General features: G+C 39.9%; 1 protein-coding gene across 2 annotated transcripts in view; it reads left to right on the forward strand.

Annotated features, from left to right (window-relative positions):
- The window catches only part of LOC123378056 (ankyrin repeat domain-containing protein 36C-like), a 166,091-nt gene that overhangs the window by 33,055 nt on the left and 105,744 nt on the right, over positions 1–27,292 (forward strand). Inside the window, exons 10-19 of one of the 2 annotated variants that reach the window (XM_045031530.1) lie at positions 725–785; positions 919–1,121; positions 3,152–3,278; positions 4,901–4,962; positions 8,332–8,434; positions 11,906–11,941; positions 12,295–12,323; positions 12,423–12,510; positions 12,604–12,648; positions 19,321–19,578. In XM_045031530.1, coding sequence (XP_044887465.1) covers positions 725–785; positions 919–1,121; positions 3,152–3,278; positions 4,901–4,962; positions 8,332–8,434; positions 11,906–11,941; positions 12,295–12,323; positions 12,423–12,510; positions 12,604–12,648; positions 19,321–19,578 — 1,012 coding nt within the window. The remainder of the gene's footprint in view (positions 1–724; positions 786–918; positions 1,122–3,151; positions 3,279–4,900; positions 4,963–8,331; positions 8,435–11,905; positions 11,942–12,294; positions 12,324–12,422; positions 12,511–12,603; positions 12,649–19,320; positions 19,579–27,292) is intronic. The other variant, XM_045031534.1, reaches the window with a different exon arrangement.

Below are 27,292 nucleotides of genomic sequence, written 5' to 3' on the forward strand. Positions count from 1 at the left end.
AAATTTTGGAGTATGTTTTAAAAGCATTGCATAGGGAATTCTCTGTGTTACACCAGTGAGGAGACACATGATTAAATCTTCATGAACTTCTTTGAAAACGTACCCTAAAATACAGTCGTTAGTTTATGTCTGTCTGGATCACTAATCTCTTCTTACCCAAATTGCTGCAAACTTCTGTGTACGTATTTTTTTGTATCAATTTGATGACTGTTTCCTCTTCCACTCAGAGGATGAATTGCTGAATTTCTACTTTATTTCACGTGCATTGTGTGTTAAAATAGAAGCAGTAACATCTTCCCATCATGATGCAGGAATTTTGGTGTCATCAGACAGTGGACTGGGCCATTTTAAGTGACTAATCTGTTGACTAATCCTAGGGAATCTATCAAGTATTTAAGACTCTTAGACATAAAATTGAAACAAAATGGCCTAAATGCCAGTATTGCTAATGCCGACTGGATTAAGGAAAAGATTTTGTAGAATATAATACACTTTGAAATATATTATTTAATGATGTATGGGCTAAATCTTTTGGGCAAAACTCTCATTGACTGACTTCAATAAGAGTGCTGGTTGAGTCAGGACTGCAGGATGGAAGCCTCAACTGGCATTGTCAGTAAGAAAATGTTATTGAATTTAGTCTTCAGTATTTGATAAAAACAGAGGGGTGTTACTTACTATTCATGTAAAAACTCAATGTGCTTAAAGTTAACTTTATTTACAGAAACCACAGAAGCCAAGTTTGACTCTGCTAATGAACTCTTCCCATCAATTCAAGAAAAACAGTAAGCAATTTTGGGGGGAGGGGAGGGGAAGGGAATCTCCTTTACTACATTATACGTTGATAGGAAATTGTAGATTTATTATGTATTTTACTTCCTCTTTTAAGTATAGTTAATCTTTGCTTTTTTACTATAGTAGGTGAGAAAAGTAGCATTATGAGAACAGAACATATAGCCATTTCACAGCAAAATAAATCAGATTGTGAAGCTGAAGATGTCATTGAATCCCCTCCTAAGCCTTTTTCCCAAGTCAAGTCCTACCCTCGACCTCTCCATCCCTCACCTGGCTCCTGTTCAAAACCTTCCCAGATGACTCCTCCTCTCCTGGGGTTTAAACAGGTAAATTTTTGTTTGTGCAATTAATTTGTTGGTTCCTATGCTGTGTTTTTTCTTTTTCAAATTCATCTATGATTTTATGAAGATGGCAAGGATATTAGAATTGGAAGTCCTCAGTCATCAAAGCAAAACCTCAAACAAGTAACCAGAAATCACACAAATTTGGATAAAAAAGAATGTAAAGAACTAACAAATGAAGATATTTCAGAATCAAGCGAACAGGAGAAAGAAGAATTAGAGGAAGAAGAAGAGGAGGAAGATGATGAGGAAGAATTTAGTCAGGAAGAAAAGGAGGATGAAGATACAGAAGATGAAGAAGGAAGTCAAGATGATTACACAGAGAATGAGGAAGAGGAATATGTTGGAAAATTGGAGCATGAGCATGATCAAGAGTTAGAAATCTTCAACAATGCTGTTAAATCAGAAAGGGAAGTTAAATGTGGAAGCAAAAATATACACAATGGTGGTAGTCATGAAACATGTGAAGAGAAAGATCAGGAAATGCAGGAATCTGTTGATATTCCTGTGTCTTTTATAGCTGGACATTATGAAGGTTTAAAGGAAAATATAACTGCCATATCATCTAAGATGGTAAATAATGAAGTACCTTATGATTCATCAAAAAAAGAAGATGGTAGTGAACATGAAGAAGTTCATGAATTTCAGAACACAAATGAATTGTTACATACAGATAGAAATGAGAAAATCAGATGTAAGACCCGCTGTTCTTTTGAAGAATCTGAAATGACAGCCTGGAAAAAAGATGCATCTCCATCTGTCTTAAACAGTTGTTATATTAAGGAGGAAAACTCAAACCTAGTAGATGATATCTTTGAAAGTGATGATGATCCTTGGTCAGAGGCAGAAGATCCAAGGCATGAGAACAGAAGACAGGACTCAGAGAATCTTAGATTTCTAGGTGATCAAAATGCTGGAAAGGAGCAATGCAAGAATTCCGAGGGATTGGGTAATACAGTCTGTAAAACGCTGGAACCAGAAAGTGAGAATTTGCCTGTAAATAGCGGTGAAGAAAATCTAAAAGAAGCATTTCAACCAAGCATCAAAGTAAGTAAAAAGGGACAAACCCAATAACAAGGATTTTTACACAGGTAAGGCAGAAGATAAGACACAAAGTACTTGTATTGTAGCTGAATGGTTTGAATATAGTTAAATGAAAAACCTTAATAGACGATTGCTAACAAGAATCATGTAACTCAAATTTAATCTGATCTTCATTGAATAAAGAAATGACTGACTATAAATTTGTTTCTAATAAAGCAGAGTTTTCATGCATTAGTTAGGATAGTAGTGAGCAGCATTTTTTTTATTCTAAATGTGGTTATGATGCTATAGAAGGATGAATTTTAGACTCATTGTCCTGAAGTCAGTATAATTTGTGGCCTAAAGAATGATGCATAAAATAAATTGGGTATTGTTTGCAAGAGTAACTGGGCTCTGACAAAATCCAAATGTGTTATGAAAAATAAATTGAACTATAACAGCATAAACTGATTTTATTTATTTATTTTTACAAAAAATGAGTAAAAGAAGGTGGTTGGAATATAAAATCGCTTTTAGAATCAGATGGTCAGTTGCGCTCCTCTGGAACAATACAGATAAAGCCCATGATTAAGGGTGTGAGATCTGGGAATAAAAGCAGTCTTGGTTGAGGTGATCAACTAAGGAATGAAATTCCAGAGGAGATTAGGTGAATCTGACCATCTTTAGAAAATGCTGCAAGAACTTTTCACCATAGCAAAAATGATACTCACAACATTGATACCTTCATCCAAACAACAAAACCAAACCCACCTAAAACAAATGAATCATCCACCCAGCTAAACAAACCCCATTCCCAAGCAGAGTTTTTTGCCTCTAAAAGTGACTTTGCTTTTACTGTTGATTTGATGTAGGCATTCAGACACTACAATGATGAGTGGGAGTATAACATCTTAAAATAGATAGAAAGTAATTTGCTTTTGTTTAGTATTTTTATTTGGGAAGATATTTTTCATTCAATCTCTTTCTACTAGGAAGAATCATCAGAGGAGGAAGATGACATAGAGCAACCACAAATTTCAAATGTTGTAGATAAAAGTTTGATTTGTAATGGCAACCGTGAAGCACAGAATCCCTCAGAAGATACTGCTATTAGGAAAGGTAAATTAGTAAATAGTAATCCAAATGTTTTTCTTAGATTAGTTTACTGTGTGAGAGTACTAAGAAAAGATCATAATCTGCTGCCTCTGGTATTGTGAACCATGAGATGTTTTTCACTTGCCCTGGTACACTCTCAGGGAATGTCTCGGCTGATAAATCACTTGTTTCCTTTGTTTCTGAGGGACTCCAAAGAGTAAAAGACACACATTACAGACAGTCCCTGTCTTGAAGCATTTACAATCTAAAAAAGGCATAAAGTAGATTGGACATATTGTAAAGCACAGAAATAGGAATAGTTTGGATTTTTTATAGCCTACATTTTTAAATTAAGTCACCTCACAGATATGTCTAAAATGATGTTGGTAAGTTGAGGACAACAATCAGAAGAGTGGGTGAATGTTACGTCTAATTTCACAACCTTCAGTTGCTTTTAGATGATCAGATAGCAGCAGTGGCTAGTACTGATGATGATTTTCTTCTGTGTCTGGCAGGTAGGGTTCAAATCTATTTTTTGATGGGATATAGCTTCCATGGCCGTGCCTTTGTAATTTTTGAGTACTGCAACACACTCCAAATCGGGCTACACCTTAAAACCATTTAGAAACTGTGGCTAGTACAGAATGCATTTAAGTGGAGCTCCTCAGTGGCAGCATGGAACACCAGTGCTCTATAAAAAACCTTATTCTATTGAATCTTCTATACCAGTCCAGATATTTGTTAAAGTTCCTCCCAACCAGCAGATGCAGCCAGAACACTGAATTTTGAGGATGTCATCATGCCTTTACATACACTTCTAGCCAGATATAACACTATCCTCGGGAGCCAAAAAATCTTACTGTGTTATATCAAACTTGCTTTGATCTGCCCCCCCCCCGTGCTGCTTTACCGTGTTATAACTGAATTTGTGCTACACTACAGCTGCTCAGCATGTCATAGAATACCAGGGTTGGAAGGGACCTCAGGAGGTCATCTAGTCCAACCTCCTGCTCAAAGGGGGACCAAGCCCCAGACAGATTTTTGCCCCAGATCCTTAAATGGCCCCCTCAAGGATTGAACTCACAACCCTGGATTTAGCAGGCCAATGCTCAAACCACTGAGCTATCCCTCTGTAGCCACTGTAGCACCATTGTATATATGCTTCCTATATCAGTATACAAGTTGTTCTGTCAGTGTAGGTAACCAGCTTCCATGAGAGGAAGTAGTGAAATTGATGGAAGAATTCTTCTGATGATCTAGCTTATTTGCACCCAGAGTTAGGTCAGCTTAAGTGCTGCACTTAAGTTACAAAATACTTCACAGCCCTGAAGGACATAGCTAAGTCAATGTAATTTTTAAGTGTATACCAGGCTTTAGCCTTCAGTTTCTTTCTTCCGCGTGTATAGCAGGTGTTTAGCGGGCTCCCACTGGAGGAGAGAAGAAAGATGAAGGCCTAAAGAAAACAGAGTGACACACTGTGGTGTTGCAGCTACCTTAGCAGCACATGTGAATTATTTGTATACAGATTGAGATAAATTATGTATGCCTATTGCGATCTTATGAATACAGGGCTTATCTGATAGAGTACAAACGAATGTGAAATGTTTATAAGAGAAGTAAAATTTCATATTTATTTTATTCTGTAGATACAATGTCAGTATTAGGATTGGATGAGGAGGAGGATACAGAATCACCCTGGGATTCAGAGGTACTTTCCATTAATATGGCTATTATGATCCCACCAATTTTATTCAATTTACTACCACTCAAGAGTTTACTTTTATTGCATTTTTTACTTCTTCGTTGCTGAATGGATCACAGGGCTTGATGCTGTGGTTTTGAAGTACTTCTGCTATATTAGGGGCTGACTAGTTAAGACTGCTAATTACCTAGGTCTCCTGGCAGTGGACCCCCTCCCCCCAGATTCAATTAGTATTTCTAGCATCATATTGAATTATTAAATAGTTTAGTTGTTTTAAATGTTTTTGAAAGGTAAAAAAAGTAGGTATTTACATCTGTTGGTTTTTTTTTATATTATTTTTAAAAGGACAATGAAATCTTGTCCCCATTTAAGTCAACATTAAAACTCTCACTAAATGGATTTGGGGTCAGGTTTTTACCTTTTATCTCTGTCTGCAAGCATTGCCTCTGTAGAATTCCCTCTTAAGCTGATGCACATTATGAAAAACCTGTAACCATTGGAGCTGCATATACACCCTAGCTATGGTCTCTTGCCTCTCCCATATCCAGCGAATAACCCCAGTTGCTACTCAGTCCTTGTGGACTGCTTTAGGCAGCAAGGAGAATGTGGTGTTCTTTTACCACATTAGTTTCCTTTTGAGAGCGTTTAACTTTTATCCTTTTAAAATTTTAATCTTAAAGTTTTAGGATAGTTAGTGTTAGTCTTTGTCAACTTTTTGGCCTTGTTGGACTTTGTTTCTTCAGTCCTCCTTATAGCATTCCCTGTGCAGCTGTCAGCCTGTTGATTATCGTAGGGTGCATGCTCAACTCCCATAGACTTGTGTGCTGAGGACATGAAAATCAGATAGAGGCCTGGTCTACACTACGCGTTTATACCGAATTTAGCAGCGTTAAACTGATTTAACCCTGCACCCGTCCACACAACGAAGCCCTTTATATCGATATAAAGGGCTCTTAAAACCGATTTCTGTACTCCTCCCCGACGAGGGGAGTAGCGCTGAAATCGGTATTGCCATGTCGGATTAGGGTTAGTATGGCTGCAATTCAACGGTATTGGCCTCCGGGCGGTATCCCACAGTGCACCATTGTGACCGCTCTGGAAAGCGATCTGAACTCAGATGCACTGGCCAGGTAGACAGGAAAAGCCCCGTGAACTTTTGAATTTCATTTCCTGTTTGCCCAGTGTGGAGCTCTGATCAGCACTGGTGGCCATGCAGTCCCAAATCCAAAAAGAGCTCCAGCATGGACCGTACGGGAGATACTGGATCTGATCACTGTATGGGGAGACAAATCTGTTGTATCAGAGCTCCGTTCCAGAAGACGAAATGCCAAAGCATTTGAAAAAATCTCCAGGCTATGATAGACAAAGGCCACAGCAGGGACTCAACACAGTGCTGTGTGACAAGCATAATGGAAAGCCAAAGAATCAAATGGATGCTCATGGAGGGAGGGAGGGAGGGAGGGGGGACTGAGGACTCGAGCTATCCCACAATTCCTGCAGTCTCTGAAAAGCATTTGCATTCTTGGCTGAGCTCCCAATGCCTGAAGGGTCAAAAACATTGTCGCCAGTTGTTCAGGGAATATGTCGTCAATTTACCCCCCTTCCCTCCCCCAAAGAAAAGGGAAAAAAATCGTTTCTCGCCTCTTTTCAATGTCACCATATGTCTACTGGATGCTGCTGGTAGATGGGGTGCTGCAGCGCTAAACCGCAGCATCATCTCCCCTGCCCTCCCCAGTGGCAGATGGTACAGTACAATATGACTGATAGCCGTCCTCGTCATCATCCTGTGAGTGCTCCTGGCTGGCCTCGGTGAGGTCGGCCGGGGGCGCCTGGCAGAAATGGGAATGACTCCCGGTCATTCCCTTCTTTAAGCTTTGTGTCCTGGAGATTCAGTCCCGGCAGATGGTGCAATAGTGCTGGTAACCATCCTCATCATAGCAGCTGGAGGCTGAGCTCCTCTCCCCCGCCACCCTTTAATGAGTAATGGAGATATCTTGCCTGGAATATCATAGCAGCTGGAGGCTGCCTCCCCCTCATTTTATCTCACTAAAAAGTCAGTGTTTTTTATTCCTGCATTCTTTATTACTTCATCTCACAAATGGGGGGATAACTGCCACGGTAGCCCAGAAGGGGTGTGGGAGGAGGGAAGCAATGGGTGGGGTTTTTGCAGGGGTACCCCCTAGAATGGCATGCAGCTCATCATTTCTGCGGGATATCTGGGACTCTGACCCGAAGCGGCTGTGCTCTCTGGTTCTCTAGTAGACTTGCCCCATATTCTAGGCAGGACTGACTCTATTTTTAGACAAAACATAAGGGAATGACCTGGGAAGTCATTCCCATTTTTGTCCATGCGCCCCCGGCCGACCTCAGTGAGGCCAGCCAGGAGCACCCATGACAGCAGCAGACGATACAATATGACTGGTAACCGTCATTGCCAATTTCCAAAGCAACAGACAGTGCAATAGGGCTGGTAACCGTTTCTGCTATCTTGCAAAGGCAAATGAATGCTGCTGTGTAGCACTGCAGTACCGCGTCTGTCAGCAGCACCCAGTACACATACGGTGACAGTGAAAAAAGGCTAAACGGGCTCCATGAATACCATGCTATGGCATCTGCCAGGGCAATCCAGAGAAAAAGGGCGCGAAGTGATTGTCTGCCGTTGCTTTCATGGAGGAAGGATTGAGTGACGACATTTACCCAGAATCACCCGCGACACTGTTTTTGCTCCATCATGCATCTCAACCCAGAATTCCAATGGGCGGGGGAGACTGCAGGAACTATGGGATAGTAATGGGATAGCTACCCACAGTGCAACCCTCCAGAAATCGACGCTAGCCTCGGTACATGGATGCACACCACCGAATTAATGTGTTTAGTGTGGCCGCGTGCACTCGACTTTATACAATCTGTTTTTAAAAAACGGTTTCTGTAAAATTGGAATAATCCCGTAGTGTAGACATACCCAGAGATACAAACAATCATTGTAAAGAACTGCAGTTGTTATTCAAGCAGTCTTTTTATTTTTTAATTTTTTTAAAAAAAATTTCCCCCTACTTCATGTTACCACTTCTTCTGTTTATATCAAGGCTAGTACAGACATCTTAATTGACAGAAATTTTAACTAGCATTTTATTAACACTTTAATGAAAAATATTCATAAGTATTATGATTTTAAAAATAGTCTATATTATGACATTCCTTTTCTAAAGCTTTTTCAGAGATACGTGAGTACTATGTATACTGGGTAGCGCACAAAAATGTTTGGTTGTAGATCATTGCTGATACCCAGCAACGAAAAATATCTATACTTTTTCTGTGGAAAGCAATTAAAAATTAATTGTATCCAGGTTATCATGCATGTTTTTAATTAACCAGTGTGCTTCTGAAAGTCCAAGAAAACTACCAGTCAACCTATTAATTTCATCTGCTGTCAGAACTGACACACACATGCAGAGTATTTTTGAGGAACAAAATGAAGGTAATTTTATCATTGTATTATTATCCATACTTCATGAGCTTTTATAAAATAAGCTTAATTTTATATGTACGCCTTAGGAATTCTTCCAAAAAAAGAGTGGGTGGTTCTCTCAGTGGCAATAGAAAACTGCTGGTTAATTGTCATTATTGATAGATTTGGTTTTTTTTATTCTTGATAAGAGCAGAAAATGCTTTGACGTTAATTCAGGAGATGATCCATTTCAGAGGAACTATGGTAGTTTGTATGTCCTTGAACATTGACTAGCAGCTAAAGTGGGTAGTACACCTCTACCCCAATAGAACGCGACCCGATATAACACAAATTCGGATATAACGCGGTAAAGCAGTGGGGAGCCCCAGGCCCTTTAAAGCGCCACCCGAGCCCTGCTGCCAGAGCTCCGGTGGTGATTTAAAGGGCCAGAGGCTCCAGCCACTGCGGAGCTCCGGTGGTGATTTAAAGGGCCTGGGGCTCCCTGCAGTGGCTGGAGCACCGGGCCCTTTAAATCCCCGCCAGGGAAGCCAGTCCGGCACAGCATACCGGCTCTTGCCATACCGGACCAAACCCAATATAACGCGATCTCACCTATAAGGTGATGAGATTTTTTGGCTCCCAAGGACCACATTATATTGGGGTAGAGGTGTAATTGGAATGATACTCTCCTTAGGAGTTCAAACTGTATTTTCACTAGACTCTTGTAAATGTTCTTCAAAACCTTGACATGGTTCAGGTTATTTATTTGTATAGAAAGTTTTTTCTGACAGAAAAGATGGTATGAGATATTTTTTTATGGTCAAAAAGTGTTATGCTTTGCTGCTGTTATATTTCTTTCCTCTCTATAGTTTTATTAGCCCAGGAGGTTTAGCCTATGAAAGTTATAGAGAGATGGAGAGTTTTTGGCTTGATAGAATGTCTGACTCTGAATGACCTGAGATCATCCATTGTCTATTACTTGAGGACCTCATCATCTCCATCTTGAGAGTGAGAAACCTAAGGGGGAAGGAAGATTTGGGTGAATTCCCAGAGGCAAAGACAGATGTTAAGTATTTTATTTGCTTAGCAACTGTGCGTCTCATAAACGGTACTCTCAGTGCCCAGCTACTTTGGATCCATTGCATTTGTATTTTCAAATATCCCACTTTCCAGAGCTTAACAGATGGTTCTAGACAGAAAGGAGTGAATGAAGTAGATAATTTTCTTGGAAATATGAGATTTTTTTTCATTTTCGGAATTCACATTTTATCTATGAATACTAACTTATTTCTGAGTCCAGAAAGGGTAGTACTTGGCATCTGAGAAGTCTAATTTTCTTAAGTTCAAATGGCAAATGAGAAGTCCATAGTTGTATCTCTTTTGTGTGCCAAATAATCTTTCTGTAAAGCAGCGTAAAAGATTATTGCTCTATTCAATATTAAAAAAGAATAACAGTAATGGTTAATAGTTACAGATGTCTTTCGATTTGTTCAAGACATTTGACACCTCACATCTTGATTAGTATAATTGTGCAATACTTAGAGCTATCTTAGTGGCCACTCTGTTTCAGTTTGTGCAGAATTTGCTGGTCTGCCTAGAAAGTGGAGCAGGTCCAGCTGGACCCATCATCCTTGTTCTTCATTCATTCCAGTGGTTTTGGCTACAATTAATATTATTTGTCAGTCTGTAAAGCCCTGCATGGTTTAGGGCTGGACAATTTTGGACATATCAGACCAGATTTTCTGGAGTGCTGTGGCTCTTTGGCACTGCTCAAGCACATAAAGGTACTGCAATCTGGCCACAAATTCTCTACAGAGAGACCATGGGAGAAAGTCTCTGTTGGGTGTAACTTTGCCAGATCCGGGTCTGTGACTTTTCTCCCTGCCCCATCTGGTGTAGAGTTCCAATCTGCTATGCCAGGGGTTCTCAAACTTTTGTACTGGTGACACCTTTTACACAGCCCCTTATAAATTAAAAACATGTTTTTATATATTTAACACATTATAAATGCTGGAGGCAAAGCGGGATTTGGGGTGGAGGCTGACAGCTCGCGACCCCCCATGTAATTACCTCGTGACCCCCTGAGGGGTCATGACACCCAGTTTGAGAACCCCTGTGCTATGCCAATCCACTGTTAAGAATCAAGCCTCTTCTCGTTCTCTTTGCACCAGCAAAATGTCTGAGATACCTGATGTACTTTTGCTTACTGTCCCCAGAAGTGCTCTCTTGAGGACTGGAAGAAACTGTTCTCATTTGAAAGTTCTCGGCTATGGAACTTGCTACCGTTGCTGGTTAGCCAGAGTTCAAATCTGTTAGCCTGTAGAGCAAAGACTGACTGTTTTCAACCCAGCATCTGCCTGATATTCTAAACTTTCTTGATAATATCTGTCCTCTTCTGAATTTCTTGACTTTTCCTGGTGGGTGAACCTTGAGCACAAAAAGGGTAATACTTCCTCCTTTGGTAGCTACTTTTATATTGATCTCTCTCTTTGTTTTGCCTGGAAGCTAAAGTAATGGATAAAATGTTATTTGATAAAATAATACATAAACCTTAATATTTAAAATAATAAACTTTCTGCATGGTGCTCTGTGACTATTTGCTTATGAGGAGGGCAAGAATGTTCTACTGCTAAGACAGCATGTTTCTTCCTATTTTTGTCTTTAAAGAATTATGATTTTGTCACTCTCATTGGAACATGATGAACATATTGATACAATTAAATGAAAATTTCATATCATATGTCATTAGGTTGTAGCCAAAACTTTTCCATCTTTTTGAAGGCTTTAAATCCTGTAGTGCAGGGTTGCCTTGGGGAAGTCCGTTGCTTTGCATTCCCTTTACTTTGGTATGATTCTGCTAAAATAAATAAAATGTTTTTTAAAAAGATCAAAAGACAATTGTGGAAATACATTAGAAAGATTGCCATATCACTGGACAGCAGTTTTGTTGAGATGAAGTAATAGTTGCTTATAAGAACACCTGAATTTTGGTAGTATTAAAATTATGGTATACTTCCATTCTAACACATTTTATATTCCTCCTTGCAAAAGAGGGTCAAGAAACTACAGTATATGATGACTAAGGTAGAGGCTACAAGAAGTGTAGAGAGGCCAGTAGATCACATGGGTATGGAAATGATATTACACTAGACAAAAGTTGAAACTCTTATTGAGAATTGTATTAAAAGTGGACAATACAGCCAAACAGAAGAGTTGTTTCTGGTAATTCCTGGTAATCTAAGCACACTGATCTGTGGATCACTGAACTGAGATGACATCATTTAGTGGTTTCTATGTTGAGAATTTGTTGCCAGATAACTGAATTGAGATGACATTGAATCATAGAAGATTAGGGTTGGAAGAGACCTCAGGAGGTCATCTAGTCCAAACCCTGCTCAAAGCAGGACCAACACCAACTAAATCATCTTAGCCAGTGCTTTGTCAAGCCAGTACTTGCAGATAACTTGCATATAACTCTTCTCCGACTCCTCTCATCTACAGAAAATAGAGATTCTTCAACACACAAACACTTGTGGGGTAATCATAATAATAGTACTTTTGCACTGCTTTATGACACATTAAACTACTCCACTCCACTTTGGTTTTTGTAACTCAGCATGGCCTTATTGCTTCACATGAATTACTCTAGCTTGGCCACTTGAAATCTGAGGTGCATGTTTGAACAATCGTATGTTTCTATAATACTAACATGTGCTGGTTGCTATGATGTATTTAGCTTAACTAAAAATAAGACTTGTGGAATTAAAACAATGGTTGCAAATAGGCAATATATAGTTGTCACACAAGGTACTAATTTTGCATGAAGATCACTATTACACTTCAGGATTTTAAAAGACACCAGGTAATACTTTTCATCCCTCTTTTTTTAGGTTTTTGTGAAAAAACTCTTGATTCACAGGTAAGTGTCATTCATGCTAAGAATTTGTCTTACTAATTAAAGAATATATCATTATTTTGAATTTTATTTAATATTTGTGTGTTGGATTGTCTATAATAGCCAAAGACCACTCAAGCAATTTTAGAAACAAATGACAGCTCTTCTTGTCCTGCAAAGGGAATTGAGATTGGCAAAAGGCAAAAATCAGGTAATATTCACTACATCAAATTTTGGTGAGGGACTGGCCATCTTCATTAACAAATATTTATCTTAAACATTGCTTATTTTTTTTCTTTTGAAGATTTAATGGAAGAACTTGGTTTAGATGATGCAGATGATATTGAAGGTATTTATATGGTTTTTGTCCTTTTTTCTGACTTACATGTTTTAATTGCAATTTATACAAAAATGATTTATAGTCGATGTATAAAACTTCCATATTTAATTTGTTAGTATTCTGTGCTTTAACAACGTATCTTATGACATTTGATAATTCTTTCTTGAAGAACACGCAATAACGGATCCAAAAATATAGCCACAGTTTGAGATCCTAAATCTTGCATAGAGAAAATGTGGACTTAAAGGATTTTTAATTTTGTTTAATTTACGTTGATTTGTAATGTGTTTTTTCTTTTATTAATCAGCCAAGAGCTGAATTCAGGGTTCTGTGTTCCTGCTGCAAAAATTAGATGTTAAGCATATTAACTGAAGTGGGGGGAATACAAAACCTTGGACTCAGTTCTAGGCAGGTAAGTAAAAGAGAGAACTTTCATGTATTTTGAAATGCATTGTAAATAAAATATATAGCATACATGTAGTCTGTTTATGATTTAGGATCTCAAATTCTTTTTGTTTTTAAAAAGAAAAGGTACTTCAGTTCTCCCCACTTCGAATTCAATGGAGGCTAAGCTTCTTTTTAGAGAAATTTGTAAATGTGGGCTTGTAGTTTGAGAACAGAAAATGTGTTAAAAGCATGAGCTTCCATTTTTCTCTTCTTTTTGAAGTATGTGCTCTTTTGGAAGAAGCTGAAAGAGTTGGATACTTTATTATTTGTATTGCAGTAGCACTACAGAGCCCTAGTAATAGACCAGGATCCCATTGTGTTACAAATGCAGAACAAACTGATGGGCAGTTAGTAGCATATTTTGTTGGCTCTTACTGTTCATCTGCTCAGTGTATTCCAGTAAGTTCCATGACACCTTATTCTCTCCAGTTTCAGAGTCAGCCTTGAGAGAAATATTCACAAATATTTCTTTTTTCAAAGTGGCTTTAAGCAGTGTTCATGTGCATGGAGATGGTCTCATGTCACTAGTGGCTAGATCGGGTTGGGCAAACTATGGCCCACGGACTGGATACGGCCCCTCAGGGTTTAGGATACGGCCCGCGGGCTGGTTATGGCCCCTCAGGGCTTTGGATACGGCCCGCAGCTCCACTGGCACCTCGTCCCTGCGGACCCTGGGTGGAGGGGCAGAGGGCTCCATGCATTGCCTCCAGGGATCGCTCCCCACAGCTCCCGTTGGCTGGGAACGGGGAACTGCGGCCAATGGGAGCTTTGGGGGAGGTACCTCGAGGCGCGGCATGGGCAGAACACACGGAGCCCTCCGCCTGCCCCCTGGCAGCGCTTCTGGGAGCGGCACGGAGCCGGGGACAGGGCAGGTGTGCACGGAGCCTGCCCTGGCCCTGGTGCGCGCCGCTGCCACCCCAGAGCCACTTGAGGTAAACGGTGCCGGGCCAGAGCCCGAACCCCTGCTGTACACTGCCACCCAACTCCCTGCCCTAAGCCCCCTGCCCGCACCTCGCACCCCTCCTGCACCCCAACCTCCTGCCCTGAGCCTCCTCCCGCAGTCTGCATCTCTCCTGCACCCCTTGCTTGAGCCTCCTCGTATACCCTGCACCCCTCCTGCATCCCAACCCCCTGCCCTGAGGCCTCTCATACGCCCTGCACCCCCCCTCTGCCCCAATCCCTTGCCCTGAGCCCCTTCCTGTACACCGCATCCCCTCCCACACCCCGCACTCTCTCACACACCACAACTCCCTGCCCCGCATACAGTTTCCCCACCCAGATGTGGCCCTCAGTCCAAAAAGTTTGCCCACCCCTTGGCTAGATGTTTCCAGTGTCCAAGGGGCCTAAGAGCCCCTATTTCATTACTCTGTAAATCTAAGGGGAAGGGAAATGCCCTACATTTGCCAAGCCTGGAAAAGACAGAATGAAGAAGATACTTGATGCATTAGGATTCACGCAGGACAGTAAGGAGTTCAGCCAGACACCTCCCTTGGATACCTGGGTACCTTAAATGCTATGCTGTTGCGGCTCACAGCCCTGACACCAACAGCTAGCATGCAAGTTGTACCCTGGCTTCCACCGCCCGGTTTCCCTTTGCAGGGGGAACTCCACAACCGTTCCAGCCCTGAGTTCTGCCCCCAAATCACCTTTCTCTGCAGTGCACAGCCCCTCTGACTGTAGCATCCACAAAACCATATTAAGTTCGCTGCTCCTTTAAAGTGACAGTACACAGCAGCTTATTAACTTTACTGTGGTTGACAGTCCTTCCACTTCAAGCAAAGCACTGAGCTGGTTTATGGTAAAAGAAGCACAAGTGTATTAACAAAAAGACATAGGTTTAAGATTTACCAAGTATAAAGAATAAGGTAGAATTGGTTACAAACAAAAGTAAAAATATGTTTTTAAGACTAAAAATCAATTTAAGAAACTAGAGTAGTTTGTCTCATCACTGGCATTCTTCCAACATGGCTGGCCCATTCTTTAACCAGGACCCAACACACAGAGCTCAAAATGTTTGTTTTCTTTGACTATTTGAGTGAAGGATAACCATGAGGTTCTCTTCCTTTCTTTTCTTGGTCCAGTAAACTTTTGAAATGTATTCTTTGAAACATGAGCCCAGATAAAGTTTCTTTCTCCTTCATGGGTATAAATTCTATGCTATCTTCTCCCTCACTTTTTAGCTTGATAGCTTTATTTACTTTATTTGTATTGGGACCTTCATTGTCTCTGCCCGACGACCAGACTGGTCAGACAAACAAATACATATTCTTTTGTCCTAGACAGACTGGGCTTATGCATTGTTTGTCAAACACATTTTAAGAACATAATTCTAGCATGTATTTATAACTCTTTGTACACACTATACATATACTACACAATGATTTTGGGGGCCAGGTGTTACTAGTTATATATGATTCCTTACATGTGATACTTTTAGAGACAAATTATGACAACAGTGTGTGAGGTGTAGTGAGTATGTCAGACCTGACAAAAGTTGCTGACACAGAGTAGTGAACCACCAATGGGCATTTTTGTCACACCTCCCCCTGACATTGACGCAGTACAATTAGCTATCGTTTAGGCGTTGGTCCTAAATCCCCCTTAGCCCATAGGTTAAGAGTCACCTTTTCCCCTCCTTACCATCTCTATTTCCCCAGCAGTTGCTGCACACCCATCTGAGTCACTCAGGCCAGAGGATTCCAAAGGCATGAAACCAGATCTCTTACCACCCTGACTCTGCCCTGCTCCCAGAGGAGTCTTGGCCGACAGCTATTTACATAGCCATACTAGTGACTCACCACTCCCAGCAGTTTTTGGGCCACAACATCTTCCAGCTGTGCATCAGTTCCACTGCTCTCAGTGGAGTGCTGGCTCATAGCTATTTACCTATCTGTACTGGAGTCCTACTAATTCTAGCAGATCATGGGCCACAACACCTTATAGCTGTGCCACAAACACACATAACACTGACTCGGTTTCCCCAGTGAATGTTTACACCCTTAACCACTGAGTGTGGTCATGGCAGGCTTGTACCTTGGCTCTTGAGCTCAACCTTGTTATATCATTATAGAAAATAGCACATCAAGAAAAAAAAAAAAACTTCCAACATTCCCACAGTCAGAAGTACAGAATAACCTTTAGTGTCCATAGTGACTCAGGCTACAGGCGGAGTAACGGGGTCCATAATGCACCTGTCTGTGTGCTAGCACCTGGTCAGGCACACCATTATGTCCTTCCTCCAGCTCTCGTGTTTCTGTGATTTACCCCCCTCTTCTGTTCAAACTACCTGTGCTTGTCCTGGTCAGCAAACTTCTGTTGCTCCAACTCTTTGTCCTCACTTTGACACTTTGAGGTCTGTGTGTTGTGTCCTGGCTAAAGGACAGGCCAGCTATGCTGGAAGAATGACTGGTGAGACACTTCTTTGAAGAAAAGACTAGTTTAAGTTCTAATTCAATTGTAGATGCATATTTTTACTTTTGATTTTTTGTAAAAAATTTTAACCTTTTTCCTTCTACTTGGTATGACTTAAACCTATGTCACTTTGTTAATAAGCTTGTTTTACTTTAGCCATAAAGCAACTCAGTGCTTTGCTTGAAGTGGAAGGTTTGTCAACGCCAGTTAAGTTAATAAGTAGGGCTGTTGATTAATCGCAGTTAACTCACGTGATTAACTCAAAAACATTAATTGTGATCAAAAATATTAATAGCAATTAATCGCAGTTTTAATCGCACTGTTAAACAATAGAATACCAATTGAAATTTATTAAATTTTTTGGATGTTTTTCTACCTCTTCAAATATATTGATTTCACTTACAACACAGAATGTAAAGTGTACTCTGCTCACTTTCTATTATTATTTTTATTACAAATATTTGTACTGTAAAAATGATAAACAAAAGGAATAGTGTTTTTCAATTCACCTCATACACCTCATACATGTAGTGCAGAGGTCAGCAGCCTTTCAGAAGTGGTGTGCCGAATCTTCATTTATTCACTCTAATTTAAGGTTTTGCATGCCAGTAATACATTTCAACGTTTTTAGAAGGTCTCTCTCTATAAGTCTATAATATATAACTAAACTGTTGTTGTATGTAAAGTAAAAAAGGCTTTTAAAACGTTTAAGAAGCTTCATTTAAAATTAAATTAAAATGCAGAGCCCCCCAGACTGGTGGCCAGGACCCGGACAGTGTGAGTGCCACTGAAAGTCAGCTTGCGTGCCGCCTTCGGCACCCGTGCCATAGGTTGCCTACCCCTGATGTAGTGCGATGTCTTTATCGTGAAAGTACAACTTACAAGTGTAGTGTTTTTTTCTTACATAACTGCACTCAAAACCAAAACAATGTAAAACTTTAGAGCCTACAAGTCCACTCAGTCCTACTTCTTGTTCAGTTAATTGCTAAGACAAACAAGTTTGTTTACATTTACAGGAGATAATACTGCCCGCTTCTTATTTATAGTGTCACCTGAAAGCAAGAACAGATGTTCGCATGGCACTTTTGTAGCCAGCATTGCAAGTTATTTACATGCCAGATATGGTAAACATTTGGCTGCTCCTTCATGCTTTGGGCACCATGCGAGAGGACGTGCTTCCATGCTGATGGCGCTCATTACAAAAATGTTTGTGCGCTAAATTTGTGACTGAACTCGTTGGGAGAGAATTGTATGTCTTCTGCTCTATTTTACTCACATTCTGCCATATATTTCATGTTATAGCAGTCTCGGATGATGACCCAGCATGTTGTTCGTTTTAAGAACACTTTCACTGCAGATTTCACAAAACGCAAAGGAGGTATCAATGTGAGATTTCTAAAGATAGCTACAGCACTCAACCCAGGGTTTAAGAATCTGAAGTGCCTTCCAATATCTGAGAGGGAGGAGGTGTGAAGCATGCTTTCAGAAGTCTTAAAAGAGCACCTGGCACATAAATATCTTGCGACGCCGGCTACTTTAGTGCCATGCGAACGCCTGTTCTCACTTTCAGGTGACATTTTTGAAAAGAAGAAACGAACACTTTTATCGCCTGCAAATGTAAACAAACTTTTTTGTCTGAACCATTGGCTGAATAAGAAGTAGGACTGAGTGGACATGTATGCTCTAAAGTTTTACTTTGTTTTATTTTTGAATGCCGTTTTTTCCCCCCGACATAATGCTACATTTATAAGCTCAACTTTCATGATAAAAAGATTGCACTACAGTACTTGTATTAGGTAAATTGAAAAATACTATTTGTTTTTTACAATGCAAATATTTATAATAAAAATAAATACCAACTGAGCACTGTACACTTTGTATTGTATGCTGTAATTGAAATCAATATATTTGAAAATGTAGAAAACAGCCAAAAATATTTAAATAAATGGTATTCTATTATTGTTTAACAGTGTGATTGTTTTAATCTCATGATTAATCACGATTAATCTTTTTAATCAATTGACTGCCCTATTAATAAGCTGCTGTGTACTGTCTCTTTAAAGGAGCAGCAAACTTGATAAGGTTTGTGGATGCCATAGTAAGAGGGGCTGAGCACTGCAGAGAGAGATGTTTTGGGGGCAGAACTCAGGGCTGAAAGGATTGTCGATGTCCCCCTGTAAAGAGTAATTTGGCAGTAAAATCCAGGGTGTGACCTGCCTGCTTGTATGCTAGCTGGTGTGTCAGGCTGCGAGCCACAATAGCATAGCATTTAAGATACCCAGAATTCCAAGGCAGGTGTTGCCTGGTTTACTGGTTTGGATGAACCCCAAAGCGTCACAAATACCACTTTTCCATATTGCTTTCCTAGATACTGATTCTCAAATCATATCTGTTTTTAGAATATGGGGCTTTCAGAGCATAGCTAAATATCCCTTTCCCATAGTGTTTTTATGCAAATGAAATAATCAATTCCTTCTTCACTCTGTGGTCACTGCAAGAATCCCTCTATAAAGTACCCTTATTTCTTATGAAGGAAATCTCAAGACAGAAAGGGGGGAAAAAAAAAAAGATAGCATCAAACATGTTTTGTGGCTTGCTAAGGTACATGCAACCTATGCTCTGTTAGAGTAGTAGTCTCTGGATGTGCACAGATTGCCTTGGGATGTGTCTAAGTGGCCTTGGGATGTGTTTGACTACTACATGTGCATCTGAGGGTAGAAAGATGCAGTCTATTATGTGGTGGTCATGGATGACTGAGTATGCTACTAGAATTTAGCATTACTGTGTGCATTTTAATTCTTTTAAATCTGATATTCTTTTCAGATGTATCAGACTGGGATTCTACTAGCATTTCACTTAAAAATTTACCGGGTACTAAAAGCCCCAAGGTTTTGACATTTGGGAATCCTTCATCTTTGCTACCAACATTAATAGCAAAGGATGATGCAGCAGCCACGGCTTCTGGAGTTATTCCTCCAAGATTAGAAGAAATGTCAAAAGCTCAAACTGTGACTGCACCAGAAAATACCCATTTATATTCTCTCCAAAAACAACTCCTGCCAGTAACACTAAAAAGCAAAGGTATTTATTTGTCTGTTGATATAATCTGTTATAATTTTTTCCCCAATTGTTCATAGTTACAATTACTGTGGAAGAACTTATTTGAAAACTGGAATTTGAGGAGTGGAAGACCTTTTTGATCCTTCTATCTTGTCCTTCTCCACTCTGTCTATACCTTAATTTGGCACGAGGTGTGCCTGCATCCAATTTTCAGACATCACAAAGTCCCATTTCAAGTCAATGGAACTTAGGGCTTGTCTTCACTACAGCTGCTGGTCGATCTAAGTTTTGCAATTTGAGTTACATTAATAGCGTAATTCAAGTTGACCTAACTCAAGTCTACTTACCACGGTGTCCACACTACGCTGTGTCAATGGGAGCTGTTCTCCCACCGACATTGCTTCTACCTCTCGTTGAGGTGGAGTACAGAAATCGATGGGAGAGCGCTCTCCCATTGATTTAATGCAGTGGTGGGCAATCTCAAGCCTATCAGGGTAATCTGATTGCAGACTGCGAGACGTTTTGCTGACATTGACTGTCTGCAGGCACAGCCCCCCACAGCTTCCAGTGGTATGGTTCGCCGTTCCCAGCCAATGGGAGCTGCGGGAAGTGGAGGCCAGTACATCTCTGTGGCCCGCCGCTTCCCACAGCTCCCATTGGCCGGGAACGGCGAACTGTGGCCACTGTGAGCTGTGTGGGGAGCGGGGGCCTGTGGATGGTCAATGTCAGCAAAATGTCTTGTGGCCTGCAATCAGATTATCCTGATGGGCCGCTTGTGGCCCATGGGCTGCAGGTTGACCACCACTGATTTAGCATGTCTTCACTAGACCCACTAAATCAATGCCGCTGCACTGATTGCAGCAGTGCTTATTTAGCTGCGTAGTGAAGACAAGCCCTAAGACTCTAACTCTCATAGATTCTTTGAAAATGTTTCTCTTAATCACTATACCCTTTTTATACTGTTTTTCCCATATATATGTCTTATTTTTGCACAGTTATTCTTGCAATTGTTTTGGTAACCTGTTGCACACACTGATTGCCTTTGCATTGTTGATATGTTTTAAAAATTGTCTTTGACTCTGAGTCTCTCAGTTTATATTTGAGTCACATTATTCTAAAATTTGACACCAGCTGAAAAATATAGCTGAAGAAAAGGTGAACCATGGTGCAAGTCATTCATAAATAAGAGGCTTTGGACATGAACCTTTCTTCTGGGATGGTGATGATGAGGATAACATTCTGGGTTGGGAGTGGCGAGGGAGTAAACTCTGACACAAAGATGCATCAGCACCTGATTCACCTCAGGAAAGAAGCCCAGCTGCTTCAAGCAGTGCCCAGGAGATGAGCATGGTGTAGTTGCATATTAGGTCTACTTGGCGATGTTGTACAGAATTGTGAAGCTTCATGGAAAGCACATAATGACCCTTGCTTTGAAATTGCTGTTATTAAGCTGTAAATGATTAATGCTTCAAAGAGCATGGAAAAAACAAAGACCGTCAAAATCAGAATACTGCAATAAAAATAACTTTACTGTTCCAACAACAGGATCTCATTTCTCAATGGTAAGCAGTTGGTTTTCCAGTAACTTCATTACACAAACTGTAGAAATACAGAAAAATGTTGAAAAGAAACATACAAGACAATGAACATCAAAAGATAGTAATAGTATTCCTAGTTATCCTCTAACTGGAGATACGCAGCATTTAACTTGTTTTTTTCTATTTTAGGACTATACACTGTCACATTTCCACTTAAAATTGATGATAATAGCGAAGTCTTTGCAGTATGTCTGGTACTTCACCCTTTTGAGGATAAAACCTCTGCCTGGGGTAGAGTTCTTTTAAAAAAAATGGTTGATTTGTTTTTGTTGGGTTCTTTTCACATAGAAGGAGGATTCATAGTTGTGGGTACCATTATAATGGAAAAGTCTTTTTGAAGAGGAGGGTTTGCAGTGTTTCCTAAAAACAGTAAGGCATTGGATTCACCTGGAGCTTGTTTACATGGGAAGTTAGGGAACAGCAAGGTAGGGATGTGGATTTACATCACATTAGCTACTCTATACTAATTCTCCATGTGGCCTCTTATTGTGTACTGAAAATACCTTTTGTGCACTTGAGCTTAGTCCACTTTAAAGTATTCTAAGCTAAACCACCTGAGGGCACTCTTAGACCTCATCTGTATTATGAGGTAGGGCTGTGATTCCCAGCCAGTGTACACATACCTGCGCTAGCACATCGAGCTACCACTGGTATAAATAGTAGTGCAGTTGTGGTTGCATAGGCAGTGGCAGCACAGCTTAGCCATGCTGACTATATCCCCACTGGCTTCAGATGAAAGATTGTTCTGTAGCTGGATTCCCTGAACTGAGAATGTTCTGTCCCCAATATTTGCATGCTTAGTCCTGGGTTTTGTGATCTGCAATGTCCCACGGGAGTACAGATGTCTCAGCAGTTGATTGAAATTTGGTCTTTAACATAACTGGGGTTTTGATCCATTAATCACTATGAGAATTGGGACAAAAGCCATAAACTATCATTAGAGGCTGACTGAGAGGACTTGGACATGGGTCTGATGTATTTACAGCAACCTAATAGCTAACAGGCTTTATTTCCTGATGTGGAATAAATGGGGTTATTCTTTGAGGCACTTGAGAGAATCCTGTAAGGTTGATAAGATACCAGCCCAGAATACTTCTAAAGGATTTCTCCTTCAAGCAATTTCCTTACTAGTATCTCTCCAGTGGATGCTGAGATTTGGTATTGGTTCAGTCCTAACAGCCTTTCAGGCTCAGCAAATGTGCTTCACCATTTATCTTGAAAAGATTTATACCATTCACAAAGCAAGGCTTCAGCCTGTTGTTGTACCAGATTGGTTACTCTGCACCAAAAAATTAAAAATTCTGCACGCAGTATTTGAAAATTCTGCATATTTTATTTGTCAGAATAAATCATGACAGTTTGAATTATTTGGTAATTTATTTCAAAATATCTGTCAGCAAATATGTCTGTAACAAAACAGACAAAGATTCTGGTAATTTTTTTTTTGACAAATAGATTCCTTATTAGGCATATTAATACAGAACTTTGTGTAATTCATTTAAATTACAATACAGAACTGTATTTCTTGCACCTGTCAGAGAATGCAAAGGCTTGGGCGGGAGTCAAGGGTAACGAAGGAGCTGAGGGAGAGGGAAGGAGCCTAGGAGTAAACCTGGAGGATGTTGGGCGTAGGTGTGGTTTTTGACACCATCTCTGTAGGTACTGTCATTACTAAAACAATCATGTCTACATACCTGTCTAATATTGTATTGTATTACTGCTGTGACTGAGCAGGCCTGCAGTCACATCATGAACATGGCCCTCATTGAGGCAGAATAGCTCTGATTGCCAACCTAAGATGTGTTGTAATAGCAGATATGTTCAAAGCAGTCTCATGGTCTTCTGCAAAGCACAGTTGATGAGATCACTGATTCTCAACCAGGGGTATGAGTACCCCTGGGGGTATTTAGAGGTCTTTCAGGGGGGGACATCAACTCATCTAGATAATTGTCTAGTTTTACAACAGGCTACATCAAAAGCACTAGCGAAGCCCATACAAACTAAAATTTCATACAGACAACAATGACTTGTTTATACTGCTCTATATACTATATACTGAAATGTAAGTACAACAGTTATATTCCAATTGATTTATTTTATATCTGTATGGTAAAAATGAGAACATAAGCAATTTTTCAGTAAGTGTGCTGTGACACTTTTTATATTTTATGTCTGATTTTGTAAGCAAATAGTTTTGTTAAGTGAGGTGTAACTTGGGGGTACGCAAGGCAAATTAGACTCCTACAAGGGATACAGTAGTCTGGAATGGTTGAGGACGACTGGTTTAGATTCTGTTCAAGGGGAGGAATCAGAGTACATCTTTCAGCCTTCAGAACCTGTTTTTGAAAAGGGTTCCAAAACATTCCTATAGAGATCTTTTCTTTTCAGTTGTCTCTTATTTGAATTGGCCAATTTTTTGAAGTTCTTAGGAACATTGGAATTGCCATATGAGATGTGGCCAGTACCATATGCTTGGGAGACTCCCAAAATGTATAATTATTCTGTAAACAGAGTGGATTACTTTTAATCAAAGTTATTTAAATATTTGATTTTAATCTTGTTTTGCATTTGTACTTTTTAGTTCTTTCTAAAGAGCAATTGATTCCCATTAGTTGGTAACCATTAAAACATGTTGATTTGCAACTAAATTAGAGTCTTTTAGTTAAATTTGGTACCTCTTTTTGCTTACCACACAGATGCACTGTATGTATACACATTTAAGCAATTACATTGCTTAACATTTATTAGATGCTTAATTTTTCATTTTTTTTATTATGGTAGGAAACGGTGATTGATGTGTTTCTTATTTACTAGATTAATATTTTTACTCGCAATTTGTTTCAATCTCTATTTGGATGGGAATTAGAATTCAATTAAAAATGCACAAACAATATTTAAATAATTACCTTCAGTGTGCTGGATACATTTAAAAAAAAAAAGAATCAAAACATTTTGCATTTAAAACATCAAACCAAGGATTATTGTCTGAACTTTGTGAATTGAACTGATTGTTTCTGCTCACCATATCTTTCAAAGCAGCAAAGAATCCTGTGGCACCTTATAGACTAACAGACGTTTTGCAGCATGAGCTTTCGTGGGTGAATACCCACTTCTTCGGATGCAAGCAGTGGAAATTTCCAGGGGCAGGTGTATATATAAGCAAGCAAGAAGCAAGCTAGAGATAACGAGGTTAGATCAATCAGGGAGGATGAGGCCCTGTTCCAGCAGCTGAGGTGTGAAAACCAAGGGAGGAGAAACTGGTTCTGTAATTGGCAAGCCATTCACAGTCTTTGTTTAGTCCTGAGCTGATGGTGTTAAATTTGCAGATGAACTGGAGCTCAGCAGTTTCTCTTTGAAGTCTGGTCCTAAAGTTTTTTTGCTGTAGGATGGCCACCTTAAAATCTGCTATTGTGTGGCCAGGGAGGTTGAAGTGTTCTCCTACAGGTTTTTGTATATTGCCATTCCTAATGTCTGATTTGTGTCCATTTATCCTTTTCCTTAGAGACTGTCCAGTTTGGCCGATGTACATAGCAGAGGGGCATTGCTGGCATATGATGGCATATATTACATTGGTGGACGTGCAGGTGAATGAACCGGTGATGGTGTGGCTGATCTGGTTAGATCCTGTGATGGTGTTGCTGGTGTAGATATGTGGGCAGAGTTGGCATCGAGGTTTGTTGCATGGGTTGGTTCCTGAGCTAGAGTTACTATGGTGCTGTGTGCAGTTGCTGGTGAGAATATGCTTCAGGTTGGCAGGTTGTCTGTGGGCGAGGACTGGCCTGCCACCCAAGGCCTGTGAAAGTGTGGGATCATTGTCCAGGATGGGTTGTAGATCCCTGATGATGCGTTGGAGGGGTTTGAGCTGGGGACTGTATGTGATGGCCAGTGGAGTCCTGTTGGTTTCTTTCTTGGGTTTGTCTTGAGTAGGAGGCTTCTGGGTACACATCTGGCTCTGTTGATCTGTTTCCTTATTTCCTCGTGTGGGTACTGTAGTCTTGAGAATGCTTGGTGGAGATTTTCTAGGTGTTGGTCTCTGTCTGCGGGGTTAGAGCAGATACGGTTGTACCTCAGTGATTGGCTGTAGACAATGGATTTTGTGGTGTGCCCGGGATAGAAGCTGGAGGCATGAAGGTAAGCATAGCGGTCGGCAGGTTTTCGGTATAGGGTGGTGTTAATGTGACCACCACTTATTTGCACCGTGGTGTCTAGGAAGTGGACCTCCCGTGTAGATAGGTCCAGGCTGAGGTTGATGGAGGGGTGGAAGCTGTTGAAATCATGGTGGAATTTTTCCAGAGTCTCCTTCCCATGGGTCCAGATGATGATGATGTCATCAATGTAGCGTAGGTAGAGAAGGGGCTTGAGTGGACGGGAGCTGAGGCAGCGTTGTTCCAGGTCGGCCATAAAAATATTGGCATATTGTGGGGCCATGTGGGTGCCCATAAAATCTTTCAAGATTTTAGTATTAGTAGAGCTCATCCTCTCTCACCTAATTTTTATTCGTACATTGGAAGAAAACAAGCTTTCCTGGTTTTTCAACTCCCAATGGTTACTTAACTTTAAATGACCTAGTCATTGAACTGAACTATTTGAATAATCTAAAATGAAGAAAATATTCTCTTTGCCCCTGCTGTCAGACACCAGTTTAGCTCTTCAGCAAACTCTTGTTCCATGTGCTTGACCGGTACCATAGTTGAGCTTTCTTTAAAACTTCAGAGCAAAAATGTACTGTTTAATATTTTTTATTTAATTGAATTATTATAATAGATTATAGTAAATTTAGGCCTTGATGTAGGTTGTCATGATTTGAAGTTTATTTTTAAAAAGAAAAATGTATTTAACTTTAAATAAAATTGTTTAATACAAACTATTTTTTAAATTTAAAAACTAGTTTTTAATTTAAAATAATTTTTTTTAAATCCACTTTGTCTATAATATGTCTACAGGGGCAACTTCTTATTTATTCCAGACATCTTAGTTGTGGTGAACATTTGTGAGAGGGAAATTTTTAAAACTGGTATGGTAAATTTCTCTCCTGCCCTCCCTCTACTCCCGTATTTTCATATGAATTTTTATTTTAAATAGCATTCATTTTTTTAATACAGTTGTTCACACACACACACACACGTATGCACTGTTAAAGGATCATTAAAGTTGCAAAGTTAGATAATGCCAGAACTAAGGTTGTCCTGGTAACACTAATTTGGACTCCTTGTGCATATGCATTATGATCCATTCTGGAATTATGTGATGACATCCTATTTTTTTCCACAGGACACCAGTCTCACAGTGGTCAGTGTTCACTTAATGAGCAGCTATTCAATATTTTGTTTTCTCTTCACTGTTCATTGTGTGGCCCCAGGCATTATTTATTGTGCACTATTCAAATCCTGCTCTGAAGACAGAATTATTAATTGTCTCATAGGCTTTTTAATGGTTCTCATCACTATAATTATTTGTGAAGCACTCATACTAATTGATCTTCATGATACTCGTGTGAGGTGAGAGTAGTGGTAGTACTGTCCCTATTTTACAGACAGGGAACTGAGAGACAGAGAAATTAAGGTCAACTTTTGGATGCACGATTTGAAATTCCTAGGACCTGATTTTTCAGATTCTTTCAGTTACAGTTGTGAGAGTACAGCACTTCTGCAAATCAGGCTCCAAGGTCTCAAGTCGGGGATCCAGAAAATGAGGAACACACAATTAATGGCCACCTGTGAAAAGTTTGATTTAAGTGACTTGACTAGCATCACAGAGGAAGTCTATAGCAGAGGCATGGAGAGAATTCAGTTCTTCAGGGCTGCACTCAGGTATCTTAGCCCTGAGACTATTCTCTTTCTGCAATCCTCTGCCTCATTCATAGATTTTGAAGGATTAGATTTTTGTCAATAAATTTCAATTTCACCATGCATACGCAAACCAATGAAAATATTTCCATTGATGATAATCAAATTGTACAGAGAGACAAACTAAGAAAAATGGTGTTTGACAACTTCTCAGAGTTTGATTTAAAGATATTTGCTTTGTATATTTTGACATATGATGTTGACAATTTATTTTGTAATGATTATAAAGCTTTAACTTTTTGAATCTCGATGTCTGTCATTAAATAAATGTTTGACTCTCTCCCACCCACC

This window comes from Mauremys mutica, chromosome 1 (assembly GCF_020497125.1).
Source record: "Mauremys mutica isolate MM-2020 ecotype Southern chromosome 1, ASM2049712v1, whole genome shotgun sequence".
Lineage (NCBI taxonomy): Eukaryota > Metazoa > Chordata > Testudines > Geoemydidae > Mauremys > Mauremys mutica.